General features: G+C 41.6%; 1 protein-coding gene across 1 annotated transcript in view; it reads left to right on the top strand.

Moving 5' to 3' along the window:
* LOC306778629 (transmembrane protein 132C) overlaps positions 1-15,098 on the top strand; it is a gene marked incomplete at both ends in the record, with an annotated part of 187,461 nt that overhangs the window by 66,782 nt on the left and 105,581 nt on the right. The window contains 2 exons of the mRNA XM_079270234.1: positions 2,965-3,383; positions 4,018-4,595. Coding sequence (XP_079126360.1) covers positions 2,965-3,383; positions 4,018-4,595 — 997 coding nt within the window. The remainder of the gene's footprint in view (positions 1-2,964; positions 3,384-4,017; positions 4,596-15,098) is intronic.

Here is a 15,098-nt window from a genome sequence, read left to right as displayed (position 1 = left end):
GATGATGCCAGGTAATCCTGACCATGCCAAATGTAATAGTAGCCAATTGCACACTAGTGTTTGGATGGCCGATTTCAAAGGGCCAAACCTGACTTGTGTTTTTATTATTTAAATTCACGATAACGCTGTCAGGATCTTTTTTTTTACTATTTTTCAGATTGCTAACATAACAAGCAACCAAGGCTCAACATCAACAGCAAGTTGATAAAAGACGAAAGAAAACATTCCACTAATATGTTTGAAAATCATCATAATTATAAATAAAGAAAAATAAATATGAAATAAAGGGGAGACATTTGTTCCTAATATTTATACAATGTTAATAATTCCATCCAAGGGTCAACCTTTGCCTGCATGAGAAAGCTGTGTGTGTGAGTGTGTGCGTGTGTGTGTGTGTGTGTGTGTGTGTGTGTGTATTAGCTGTTCGAGGACCCTGTCCGGGATTTGGGACATATGCTTCATAAGACTCCCGTGGACACACACAGACACACATGCAGGCGTTTGCACCTCAAGGACACCCATAATAATGGGGAAATATGAAAAGAAAAAAAGGCTTACTGAGGCTAATGTGTTTTGACCACATGACCTATCTGTTTATCAACAGTGGATGATTACAAACTGCATTTAAAAAATTTGCTCCGGCTACATTTCAACCAGCCTTTTTTGCATGTGCCTTTCAACCGCTCAATATTGATGATATGCTCCAAAACATGAAGTGTCTGTGACCTTGCAGGCATAAATGTGCATCATGTCGACTTTCAATCCTACACGAACTTTGGCACCAAAAAGGATTTTATAACCCTTAGTTGGATGTTTTATTTTATTAAAGTAAGGAGGAAGCCAATTAAGCTGAATATTTTACCACACTGTTAATATGAAAGAAATGTGTCTTCTTGTGACCCTAAAAACTCTTAGCCTCTTACGGCACATGAACACACACAACGCTCTGTATAATCACACATTTTTACATAGAAACCTTCTTCTTCTTCGTCTTCGTCTTCTTCTTTGTTGCCTTTGTCAGCATCCATCATAACTTTCCAATCAATATTGTGTACTGAAGACTGTTAAGTACACAAAAAGTTTAATTGAATTCTTCAGTGACAAAGTTGGTGTCATTTGTCGTGACTCGTGAAGTTTATGCAGTTATCTTGTGTAACATAAAAATGCCAGTATTTTACAATCTGTCAGACTGTATATGTGTTCACTTTCCCCCCGTCTTCTCCCTCTCTTTGTCCCTTTATTCGTCTCACTCCATTTAGTTCCTCCTTTTCCTCTGTCTCACTATTCTTTACTGCATGCCTCTTTGTGTTTCTCTTTCCATGTCCCACCCCGTCTATCTATTTTACTCTCTCCTTTTTTCCTTTCTGTCTCACGCTAAACTCCTCCTTACTTGCCCACACACCATAACCAAATCATCTTATTCTTGTTGCACTGAGGTATCACTTTATTTCTTTGCTGTTATTTTTTTGTGAAGTCGCATCAGTATGACTTGCCCCAGACAGCTATATGCTGTCCCACCCTCATTATATTTTCACACTCCGCTACCCTAGGACACATGGACACACACACACACACACACACACACACACACACACACACACACACACACACACACACACACACACACACACACACACACACACACACACACACACACACACACACACACACACACACACACACACACACACACACACACACACTTTTGTATGTGTGTTTTGTTTGTGCCAGGCCTGGTTCCTTGGTGTGTTAAAATGGAAATTCTATTTTTCTGTATTAAAATGCACTTCTTTAAAATTGTTCTCTGTGGCAGTAGCCATTTAAAGTATTCATGTTCTCTAAATGATTTGTCTACTGTATGGTTATTTCTGTAAAGTCGGTTGAAAGCCTTGCGCCTATAGACTATAGGAATAACATGTATAGATTTCAAACATAGAGCTAGTTCTCCTTTATTAAAGCCCCTGAATTAAATCGCGAGTCTGAAATAGTGTGTTAATGTTGGATCCTGTCACTCATAAAAAGATGATTAAAAAAGGGGCCTTAAGTGCACACAATTTAACTATGAGAAACTGAACCACCATATAATTAATTGTGGCTCCAGTTTAGCGAACATCAAATAGTTCACAATAAGTCATCAGTTTGGTGGCTCAGTGCAAGCACAATATAATGCTGACAAGCCAAACAGCGGATGAATAACAAATATTAAGTGATGGAGGATAAGGCGTAGGGATCAAAACTTACTCCCATCACAGCGCAGTCATTGTAACCCTTGTCCTCTTTGGAAATGAGTTACTGCTCCAAAACCGGTAATCCCAGGCTCTAAACTCCCAATCTCTGTGAAATGTCTGATAAATACACCAGGAAATGAATAAAAACTGAATCAAAAAATATGGAAATAAACTGCAGCGCAATGTGTCATTTTTGATATATGCTGGTGTAACGCCTATAGAATGGGGATTTAATGAATGTATGCATTAATGTAGAGCCCTGTGTGATGCTGAGTCGATCGACTGAGTGTGTGAATGTGTTCGTACTCACTTCTCCTTGTGCAGAAACAGCATGTACTGTGGTGTAATGCATGTAGGACTTAATGTGAAAAAGCTGATAGAGGTGTCTGTGTTTAGATGCATTTGTATCTGCAATATAAATGCATTTCACAGGTCAGTGAGTCTCGTATTTACACGCTGTTTGTTGACTTGACTTTATTAGATGATTTGGATGTTTTGGATTTCAGATATAAATGACAGTGAGCTTTACATGTTTTAGCCATAGGGTTTTCATTAGTTATCTGTTTTATGAAAGGTATGTTTGTTGTTGATGATTATAATGAAATTAATCTTGTTCCTCTCTTTTTCTCCTCCCTTCCCCTTTTCATCTTTCTCCGTTAACCTATTGCTTTTTTCTTTTACTCTATTATTTTTTTTCGTGTTTTCCGCTCGTTTCTCTTTCGCCTCCCCTGCTCAGTGTCTGCCAGCCAATCAGGAGCAGCAGGAGTTGGACCAGGGGGAGGGCCGGACTCCTCCCAGCCCCGTTTCAGCTCCTCCATCCCCACCTACCTCCCCGTCCAATGCCAGCTCAGTGGTGCAGACTCCTCCTTCTTTCTGCGGGAATCCAATCAGGATGTTATGCGAAATGGCAGCCTATCATCGCGGACTGAGCCCTTCTTCCTCCAGCAACTTGAACCAGACGTTGCCGCCCCACAATCCCTGCCGAGCGTCAATTGCAGCTACGGAAACCTGAGCATTGAGCAGCCAATCCCAGTGGAGCTGCTTCAGGGTCCTCCACCGCATCTGCTGCTGACAACCAACCAGGTGACTCTGAACTGGAAGGTCAAAGGTCAAGTGGTGGTGCCCAAAGTTGGTTCAACACGGCCCTGGATACAGGTACTGGCAGTTTAATGTTCTACTTTGAACAGAATTGATTTATTCGCATAAATCTTCCAATGCAATTAAATAATGGTTTAGGCTTCACATATACCTAATATGCCAATCCCATACATTAAGCATGACCAAATTGAGAGGTAACGAATAAATGGATTTAATCTATACATTTATCATATCCATTCACTCTTCAAATAATCATTGTTGACTTCTTGGAGCTTTTTCTTTGGCTGTTAAAAAAGTGAGAGCTGTGAGAGGTTAAGAGATGAAAGACTACAAAACGCTCTGTGGAGCTGTGGGGTCGCGTGATGACTCCCCCTGTGGGTTTGTCACTACGAGCGACACCTTTCACATTACACACCTTCATTTGATCGTTTGTTGATGGAAATACACTGATTAGTGCCGCTTTAAAGAGTATGCTCATTAGTGCTTGTGCAGAAATATTTCTGAACAGAAAGAAAGAAGACGAAAGTGTTTTAATGAACAGTTTTCTTTGCCATTCTGTGCGTTTAGGTGTTTAAACATGATTAATCATTTCAACTGTCAATCACAGTGTCAGAAAGAGATTTGCTTTATAGCTGTCCTGCTAATTTATCCATTTTGACATGATCATTATCTGCACTTGTTTTGTCCTCAGGTACTGTTTCATCTGGTGGGGCGGCGTTGGGATGAGCAGGACCCGCCTCCTCAAGCCCTCCTCCCATGTGTCAGAGCCATGGCCATCCGTGACACCAGTGAAGCAGCACCCTCGGCGGGCTGCCGACTCGTGGGACCATCTGGCATCTGTGTTGTCCGTCTGGAGATTCCCCCAGCTTGGTTTACACCTCCGCAAGTGCGAAAAAGACCTCCTGAAGTGACTCTACCATTACTGGATGTGTATTACTCAATCATACCAGTGGAAGGGGCTGGTCGAGAGTGTCCCTCCATTGTTAATGAGCCATGGAGAGGTCAGAGTGCAAACGTCGGGCCTCTTGGCGGCCTGGGCCTGGGTCTCGGCGGACAGTGGAGCCCCCTAGTGGACGGAGGTCTTCAGGACATGCTGAAAGCTGGTTCTGTGGCAATGACCATGGGCACGGTTTCTGCCAAAGGAGAAAAATTGAGACTTGATGAAAATGTGGAGGTTCTGGTGCCTCCCAGCCCGGTTCGGCTCGGCAAGACGGTGGCGTTTGGCGTCTACATGAAGACGGGTTCAAACACGCAACAGTTTACGTTAAGGTGGGAACACAAATGCCTTCAAATCATTTATCTGGCTTCAATCTCATTTGGGATTCTGTTCTCTTTTTGACTCATTTAAATCTTTCTTCGGTTTCTCTCTCATTCTTTTTCGATATCATCTTATTTCTTTCCTCCTCGTCTGCTGTCTCATCTCTCACTGCCACCTCCCGAGGTTGATGGCTGTCACCTTTGTGTACTCAGCCTCTTTCAGGAGCCAGCAATGCAAATAACAACCTCATGAATATTCATGTTTGATCCAAGGAGAGAGGAAAACACAGAGAATGTGAATCGTGAGAGGGAAATGGTGACCGAGAGGGACTGAAGGGGAAATGAAAGAAGGCGCATTAAATTAGAGTAGATCCTGGTTCCTCAAACTAAATGGTGGTGCCCAAAATGCCTCTAAGGTGTGCTTTAAGAGGTCACCTACATGGTTTCCGACATAATCGGAAATTTGTTTTCATGCGCTTGTATCTCAAGAAACAAATTTATTTTTGGTTGGCTGGCTGAAAATGAGTTTACAACCTGTGATCTAAGCTAAGCATGCATATCTGCATCCCATCTCTGCCTCATCATTTCACTGACTTTAGGGATTTCAGGCTGACAAATGACAGATTTATCATTTTTCACTCTGTATTATTCTGTTCGGAGAACATCCCAGCACACAAAACCTTGGCTGGAAATAGCATCGCCATAACAATATACGCCTATGAGGTTAGAATTATGGAAACAGTCTTAGAGAGCAAATCTCAGCAACTTTGAATACGTTTTCCAGTGTTTCAGTCCAACACTCACTATAATTGTCAATCGACTCCCCTTTTCGCAATGTCAAAGGAATAGTCTTTACATATTGTAAGCGGCACATTTATGCCGCCAAGAATATTTTGAAACGCTAAAATTGTACCTTTCCAATAATACACGTGGGACCCCGGAAGGACGTAAAATACTTTACGTAAAATCATTTACAGGACCACAGTTGTGTATTTATTTCTGCGCAATCATTCCTGAGGTCACCTGAGGACAGTGGAGGAAAATAACAAGTGGCTAGACTGCACTGCACCTAGTCGCACTACCTGCTGATGAATTCACACACACAGACACACACACACACACACACACACACACACACACACACACACACACACTCAAGAAGGAGGGAAATAAATACGCACACGATTTCTCTCTGCCATGTATAGCACACATACTTCTTCCCTGTACAAGCGCACACACAGATGCACTGTACACTTTTGTTTGCCGTGTCTTATCTGTGTGCATGTTAAGCACACACACACACACACTTACAAACACACATATAACTCATGAGGTGGCCTCTTTGGTTCCCTCTACAGACACTTAGTCTCTGTCTTTGTTGTACAACACCCCTGCTGTGTGTGTGTGTGTGTGTGTGTGTGTGTGTGTGTGTGTGTGTGTGTGTGTGTGTGTGTGTGTGTGTGAGATATACTGCTACAGGAAGATAGTGGAGATCCTGCTCTATTTTATTCTATTCTATATTCTCTGACTACATTTTTCAGCCTTATGCGACGGGTGTCCACCTGTGTCCATTTTGAAGAATGACGATTTAAAAAAAGCTCTTAGCATCTTAATATTGAACTTATCTTTCACTTGCATCTAAGGTGTGTGTGTGTGTGTGTGTGTGTGCGTGTGTGTGCGTGCGTGCGTGCGTGCACTCCCGTCCTAACTGCGGCTCTTGCCCTCTGCTCTATAGCATACAGCCCGCGGATAATCTCCCATGTTAGAAGCACAGACAGACATTTAATAAGGCTTAAGTGGATCTCATTCCTGTGTGAGTGTGCTCATATGTGAAGTGTGTGTGTGCGACACATAATAAGCCTTTAGTGTGCTCCATCACACTGAGGTGATGTGATTACGATAAACTACTGAAGAGATGGGGGGACACGGAGAGAGGACGAGCGAGAGAGAGACAGACAGACAGGAAGTAAAGGGGAGAGAGGGCCTAAAAAAAGTGGAGGAAAAGCAGAGACCGTAACATAGACGAGTGAGGAAGAGAAGGGACACGCTTCTTGCACTTACAGCTCTTCCTCACTCCTCTGCTCTTCCAAACGGTAAAGATGCAAGGATGGAGGACTCGAAGCAACACACCTGCCAAATTGGATTGGCTTGAAGTCTGGCGCAACCATACATGATTCTGTCACGTTATGATGAGATACCCGTCTGCTAAGCAGTAGAACTGTGCTTGTGGATGTCTGAGACATCCGGCACTGATCGAGCCCTCTTCCTCCAATTGAGTCACATTTTCAGTATGAGTCACATCATCGGCTTTGATCACAATTTTTTTTGATTTAAAATGTTATCATTTAATTGATTCTAAAGCTGAAGGCCACCACAGCTGTCCCTGAAAAAGTTCTCTGCTAACACTGACCTTGATTTTGCACAATCGAAAGTCGAATTGAACACATTTTTTTGTGAAATGATCACTGCCCTTCTTTTGTTATTCATTAATATATTTCCATAGAGCCAGACATGAAAATAAGATTTTTGAATACATGTTATGTGTTTCGTATTCATCTATTCATTCATCATCAAACCATCAGACGTAGGCCATTAGAAAAGATAGTGGCTTTTGTCCTCCTGAAAAAGTGAATCATTTCTCATAGAAAATGGTCAATCCTATATGAAACTAAAGAACAGACAAAGTACAGATGAACACATTGTCTTCACTATTGGTGTTTCTAGCGAATGCACAGTGACTACAGTCTCCAGACATTATAGATTCAGTGAGTCACAGACTGTGACCAAATGAAAACGATACAGACAGACAATCAAACATGTTTATGGCTGAAAGAACACAGCTGACATGTGAGACGTGTGCTAGATGAGTGTGTAATTGGTTTTTGACACTGGTACTCAAGCTTAGATGTTCATAAAAATGCCAAGATAATGAGTCAAACCTGAAATGGCTCCCCCGCTCTTTGTGCCTATCAGCCAAGATTCATTTTGAATGGCCAAGAGGATGAAATGGACAGACTTTATGGTTAATTAAGAACTACTGCAAAAAAAAAAGTGAAGGTGTTTCATGCTGTTCGTGTAATTCAAGATTTGCTCTCGATTTGTCTTCATTTTTTGCACCTTAAATGTGAATCCGTTTATGGAGCCCCTGATTTGATCTTGATGTTGTCAAAACAAAGAATGAGACTTATTTCCGCTGTGTCATTGTGCAACACTTGATGATGAATTCATGCTCTGTGCAGCTCCAGTTCAGTGAGCATTCAACCGAAAGTATTTAATACGGCGCTACAATCTGTGGGAACCTTTTCCAGACAAGTTTGATGCTTTGAATCTATTTTTCGTGGAACATTTCAGCATTATTCAGCAGTGGGAACGTTGACAGACTGAGGGTCAAAGTGATTAGTAGCTCGCTCATTAAAAAGCTGTCATCTTGAACTGGGTGCTATCGTTGTTTAGTTCGTTAATAAGCAAGATGATTACCGACGAGGGGGAACATGGTGTGTGTGTGTGTGTGTGTGTGTGTGTGTGTGTGCGTGTGTGTGGGAGAGTGTGAGGCATATACTGCAGACATAGAGACTGAGACAGATGTTATCAAAAGGCAAAAACATTTGTTTTCCTCTGCTTGTCTCATTTTTCCGTATTTTCTCTCACTCTAACGTTTATGTGACTGTATGTGGATGTGGTTCAGTATACGGCCTGTATTTATGGTCCATTTCTTTCTTTCTGTGTGTGTGTGTGTGTGTGTGTGTGTGTGTGTGTGTGTGTGTGTGTCTGTGTGTGTGTGTGTGTGTGAGGGGATTAGTAGATATTCCCTAAGGTTCAGAGGGGAGATGTACTTCTAAGGACCAGCTAGTCCTCTCTGGTGGTTACACCCACGCTCCTCTGTGTCACCACACACACACACACACACACACACACACACACACACACACACACACACACACACACGCACCATATACCGAGGAAAAATGCTCTTACACCACCAAGGAGGGAGAATCAATTGTTTTTGTGACTGTGTGTGTTTGTTTGTGAATGTACAGTATAAGCAGCCTTTCAGTAAGTAAACGCATAGAAATTTGTGCAAATGCATTCTTGCACATGAGCTCAGCTGCTTCGGTACATATATTCACATTAATCTGTGTTTTACAGTGTGTGTGTGTGTGTGTGTTTGTGTTATATATCGTGTTCAGGAATATGATGTGTTCTGTGTGCATCCTGTACTTCATGTTGAGCCGTAGTGTGTGATTTTGTGATGTCGTTGTCTTTCTTTGTCTCTCTGGTTTAGTCTGTCCTCTCTCTTCATGTGTCCTTGTTTCTCCGCTGCTTGAACCTCCAACTGACACATATATTTTATACAATCTTTGAAAGTCGCAGGAGATAAAATGATAATTAGATGCATTTCTTTCAGCCGTGATAAAGGCAATAAATTGTCTTCCAGGGTTGATACAAATAAATACACACTTCCCAAACTTCCCAGATCAACCATGTATTGGTGGAAGACGCTTTGTTTGGTCTGAGTGCTTCTTGTTACTGTCATATGTCGTTTGTTGGGTGATAACCTATCTCTAAACTGAGATATTGTAGCAACTTTGAAGCTAACTAATGAGTAACATCAAATTATACATTGCCAAATATGACAGTTGTAAATTGTTCATGTGCGTGCAATTAAAGCCCTCTCAAATGTGATTGGTCAACACGACTCGGACGACAAACATGAACCCGATACCAAACAGTTGTCCCGTTGCATTCATGAGCAGAATCTGTTTCAAGAAATTACGACTAAACAAACCAACAACAAGACAGAGAGTAAAAAAAGTTCATGAAACGTATGAATTTGCACGCCAAATATGCTCGTCAGTATGGTGCCATAGAAGCAATCTGTTGACTCATCACTTAATGTATAAGTAAACAAATTTTACTCTCCAAAAATGAGAAAAATACATCTCATCTATTTCTGTATCCAAGTCAGTGTCTCTCTGCCTTCGTCCTTTTCTGTGCGTGCATTCCTCTGATTATTATATTCTGTAAAGGAAATCTTCCCTGGATCAGACATTTCTGTCCATTCTCTGGAGGATCTGCTTCCACAGAAGCAGCACTTTAAGTAGTCACCCGCCATTAAATTGTACTCAACAACGATATTTCTGCTCACATATAGACGTCTCTCTAGCCCGGATTGCTCTGGCTAGCTCTATAGATGCCACTTACCTGTTACTTTAAACTATGCTTCATCCATCCTGTGTTAAGAATATGGTTGCTGTATTCAAACCAAGTAAGGGGAAATTGCAACACAGCAGGGGGTTAAAAAGGTCATTTTCTGACAGGATCCTCCTCCTCCTCCTTCTTCTTCTTCTTCTTCTTCTTCTTCTTCTTCTTCTTCTTCTTCTTCGTCTTTGTCATCTTCTTCATCTTCTTCTTCTAGATTTTCCTCCATTCTTTCTACTCTCTAATAGCTTTATTTGCTGAAATAAGGTTAATGTGCCATGAGGTGTAACGTTAAGAAAGATAATGCTTCCCTGGTGGAAATTGCAAAGCAAGTTGTTGGTGTCAAAGGACGGACAGCAGGGGCTGAATGGTGAAGTTGTTTTAGTGGATAGTAGTCAGCTAGAAAAGGCTGTAACATGACCACGTTTACATGCACCAAATATTCAGTTGTTTGCCCTTATTCTGAAACAAGCAGTATTCAGAATAAGCTGTTTACATGGATGAGGAAAATCAATACTGCAGTAATATTTCCGTTTGCATATAGCACAGCTGTACATATCCCGATTAACTTCAAATGGCCCCATGCCGCATCCTTATCACCAGGGCCAGTGAATTCCACCCCAACGCCATTCCTGGCTGTGTATTAAAGGGGTCGATGCCCTACCATGATATGGAAATATGTTTTTTCAAAGTTCTCCAGGTGGCAGACACAGCCTCTCTCTTTCATTCCTTTACGCATCTTCTTGAAAAGGTCAGCGTTGCGATATTTGTGCATATTCAAAATCCTGTTGATATCCATGTCCTTCATAATGTTTACAAGTATGTGTTTCTCGTTCTGACCAGAAATGTGGGCTTTTCCATTAGGGATGCAACTCTACTGCAGCTTTCCAAACCATTAGCTAGTTGGTTTGTGTACAACATCCAGAGCTGGTCATTAACAGGAAAGAGGCCGTGTGTTGCATTGCCGTAAAAAAAAACCCTATTGAAACGCATATTCCAAATAATCTGTATGCATACAATGCTTCTGAAACATGAATAATATCGGCATATCCCACATGTCTAAATCGGAAAATGTTTCATTTGGAATAAGGCCTAATGCAGAATATCCAAATATGTTTACATGAGCCATATCAAATTTGAAATGTCATCATAATCTGAATAATAGTGGAATATGAGCGTGCATGTAAAGGTAGTCAATCAACGGCTTAGATGCCTCAACTGTACCCTTATGAATCCTAAAGTTCTCCATTGTTACGTTAAAGAAAGGCTGATTTGACAGCGGTTCTCTGCAGGTAATTGGCAGCACTCATTGCCATAAACATCCACATAATCTGATAGGTAATGATATGATTACCCAGAGGCATATTCACACACAGACACACATACACTCTTGACACACTGAGAAAATACAAAATAACAAGATAAAACTGTTATCAGAAAAGTAATTTGGTCTTTTTTGTATACACTGGGAGAGTTAACACAGACACATGCACACTTGCATACATATTGAAGCAATCATTCACATGTTTGACAAGAATGTAGATAAATAGACCCATTAATTAATCTATGCATGTTGCTCTCCAGTATCAGCTGACACACAGATTATGTGTACAATTGCTCTGCTCCATTAGTCGATAGCCTGATACCCAATGCCAGGAGCCAGTGTGTACAATTCCTGCTGAGTCTGGGAGGTCAGACTGGAGCCGACAGTCTTTAATAGTACTTCTTGCAGAAAGTGCTGAGGAACATTCACGGCAGCCGACACGTCATGATACACGAAGATGAATCAGACAATGATGATCAGTTGTGGTTACTTTCTTAATGCAGTGTCACTTGGGCAGAGGTGGAGAGCTCTGCAACATTACCAGACTGTTGGATCCGTTGTTCTAATTAAAGGGTAATTTGTCAAATTGTTTTTAAAATAGTTTGTCAAATAATTTGAATGTCGCGTAGCTATTATTTAGGACAGGAAAACTATTTTAATTTCAACATTATCACCTTTTCACTCTGATATTCCCTTGAGAAGAGCAAAATACACACACACACAGACACGCCTACTCTCTCTATTTAACCCACACAGTCACTCTGTCTCTGTTTCTTTCCCTAATCCAGTCTGCGCTATCATTCTGTCTACAGCATTCTTCCTCTACTTTCTCTCCTCCCTGCCCTTCAATTTCCCTGTCACCATCTCCTTTCTTCCTTCTCCCTTCTCCTGCGTTCTCCCCCTCGCTCCCTCTTTCCACCTCAAATCTGTCATGAATATTCATAACGGTGTTATTTGCATTGCCGGCTCCTGAAAGAGGCTGAGTACACAAAGGTGACAGCCATCAACCTCGGGATAGTGCCAGTGTTTGTGTGTTTTTGGGTCTCTGCCGTGTGTGTGTGAGGGCGAGAAAAATACAGACGGAGACATGCTAGAGGAGAAGGAGCAAAGTCTGAGGGAAGAATGGGGGATTGTTTGTACTTTGGCTGTATCTCTTGCCAAATGATCGACACTATCACTGAAATTCGAATTAATAAGTCTCGGAGTACGAGTGTGTTTGAACAAAATTGCCTTTTGAACTTATTGAAATGACTGTGATCCACAGCACAGCCGTGCATGTGCACACGTATTCATTTAGCTGTCTCCGCACGCGAATGTCCCATCTCTCCCTGCTTTTCGACTCCTGGCACTCTTCTGTGTCGTTTCTTTGTTTTCCTAATCACTCTTTGAGTCTGGGTCTGCCAACGCTAGTTTGGGGATGCTTCAAATGCAAATGCCTGGCCGGTTCATTGTGTTGTGTTTATTGTGCGTGCCTCTCCTTGCTGCGGGATAGAGGAGCCCCAATTAGAAACAGGGCTCCTCTGAACTACTCCTGCATTCCTCTGCGCTGAGGATACATGTTACTCTGAGGAGCATGTTTTAAACCATGTGGTGTGTGTCTTTTTCTGTGTGTTTGGGCATTTACCTCTAAGTTACCCCAGGAGTTATAAAAAGGAATTTGAGGCTAAGTTTGTTTTTAACACGCCGGGAGGGAACAGCTGATATTTTTTACTGACGGAGAGAAATCCCTTTCCCGCAGCTTTCCCCCCTGGAACTCGAATAACATTTTTATTTACTTGGCCTGGAACCCAGGCTCATGAAAACATCTTGTCTGTTTTATTATTCTGGGACGCACTTGAAATAGGCTACAGATGTTGCTTTTGTAAAAGTCACAATTTGTACTGCGCAATGGCTGAAGTCCAGCTGCACATTGGCTCTGTTTCCACAGGGGGGATTTGTGGAAGTTAGACATTGTATGTTATGTTTTTTATTTCATACAATACATTTATTTTGTTATTAATTATAATATAGATGTTGCATTTGTCTGCTGCAGTACAGCATACATACAGCTGGTGTTTCCGCTCCGTCAACTACATATCCTGTTTTTTACTTTTAGAAATGATCAGAAACCAAAAGAAAAAAGTTCAGATTTATTTTTTGGTTTCATGATGGAATTTGTATTAAATATCTAAATACAGGGGTTCAAACAGAAAATGTTGTAATTTTGAACCTAATATTTATCGGCGAAGGAATTTCTGTGCCTTCAAAGCATCAAATGAATTGAACAGGCCTTTTTAGTATTCATCCGTCAGCCTCTCCTCTGTTACCTTTAACTCTCTTTAACTCTCTCTCTGAAAAACAGCTCTGCAGCTCCACTCTGATCACAAAGTGGGATTCTTTAGGCTGAATCTCATCTACGTGGCCCTTAGTTGTTGCAGAATGACACCATTCTTCTGAGACCTTCTGCTATAGCTTGTTTATCTGCTCAACACATTGCACATCTTTTTCTTTCCATCCCATTTGCTTACAGTGATGAGCTCTCTGCTGTAGTTTATCCAAACCTGCAGGTCACAATATCGCTTTCTCTTTTAGTACTTCCTCCTATATTCACGATGCACTGCAGGGAGCTGAGGGGCTGAGGAACAATACTGTTTCCTGTCTGTGCGTCGTGCATATGTGTGGCCGTGTCTTTGTCACCGGGCTCAATCTGCATTCATATTTACTTTGTCTTTCAGTCTTGCACATCGTACGCTGTGGACACACGTAAACACACGTGAGCCTGTCACGATCTGAGTAATTGTTATATGTATATTGATATTATTCGTCACACTGGTCAACTTCAAATGACTTTCCTTTCTTTCCTATCTTTAAAACCAAGAGCTATAACTGTGTTAACATGATTATACTTTTTAAAAGACTGTTTCTCAGAAATCCAAGACATGTACGTCGAAAATTTAAAAAGCAAGTTTTGACTATTTGCTCCCCATAGAATAATATGCTCGATCAAGTGTGACCGTCCCCCTCTCCTCTTCCAGTCGCAATTCAGCTATTGGATGCTGTCGCATTTACCCACTGAGCCAGTGAACACCATCAAAAGTGTATAGAATTGTTTTCACACATGTGATTGCTCACCCACCATGACAGTTATGTGTTGTTACAGAAAGCCCAGCAGAGTAGACAAAAAACACCCGGTAGAAACCGGTTCTTGTATGTGTCTTTGATGTATTGTCATATGTTCCTCAACTCTCTCGCCAAAGAAGAAGCTACAATATCAGGCAGAATATGCGATAGCAATGGATGAGTGCTTCAAGTTCAGCTAATCTCTCCTCAAGATTTCCTATCAAACCCGTCCAATGATGTGTTTGAGTTTGGCTCTGAGCTGTGAAATCTCCGAAAATACCCCCCTGAAAATAAGGCTGTTGTTGTTCATTCCAGACACGCTGCATCCGCATGGATCAGTCACGGTGTGGTGGACCCTCAACAACGATTCATAAATCCTTCATGGAGTTCCTCAAGGATCTCAAAAGGATCTCACAACAGCAGTTGGTGTTTTTCTCCTCGTTCTTTGGACTTCTCCTCGCTACATGACGTGTTTTAAGGTCACCGGGACATTCTGTCACAGGGCACCGATGCTCTCATCCTTGTAATCTACTGGTCGCTTGTAATGTTGTGATCTTGGAAATTCAAGCTTACTCTGCTGTCTGCGCTCATTCTCAAGTCACTCTGGATACGAGCATCACCCAATCGTGTACAACTTTAATGATTGCATTACTTATTCATGAAGGAATTGAAGATTCCCTGAAGTCCTTTTTACATTCCAGAGTATGTAAGAGATTGTGTCTTATTGGATTCCCATGACTTACGTTAGATATACTCCCACAACCATGATCATGTGGGATCAGATTGAAAAGACATCGTTGGCATTGCATTGTGTTTCCAAAGCTAAATCAGTTGCTGGCTAATTTAAATACAAGAAGGGCTTTAATTTCCCCTCATGCTCTCAACCTGATCAA

Source organism: Melanostigma gelatinosum, assembly GCF_949748355.1.
Source record: "Melanostigma gelatinosum genome assembly, chromosome: 6".
In the NCBI taxonomy this organism is placed as follows: domain Eukaryota; kingdom Metazoa; phylum Chordata; class Actinopteri; order Perciformes; family Zoarcidae; genus Melanostigma; species Melanostigma gelatinosum.
This window is presented reverse-complemented; position numbering and strand designations above follow the sequence as displayed.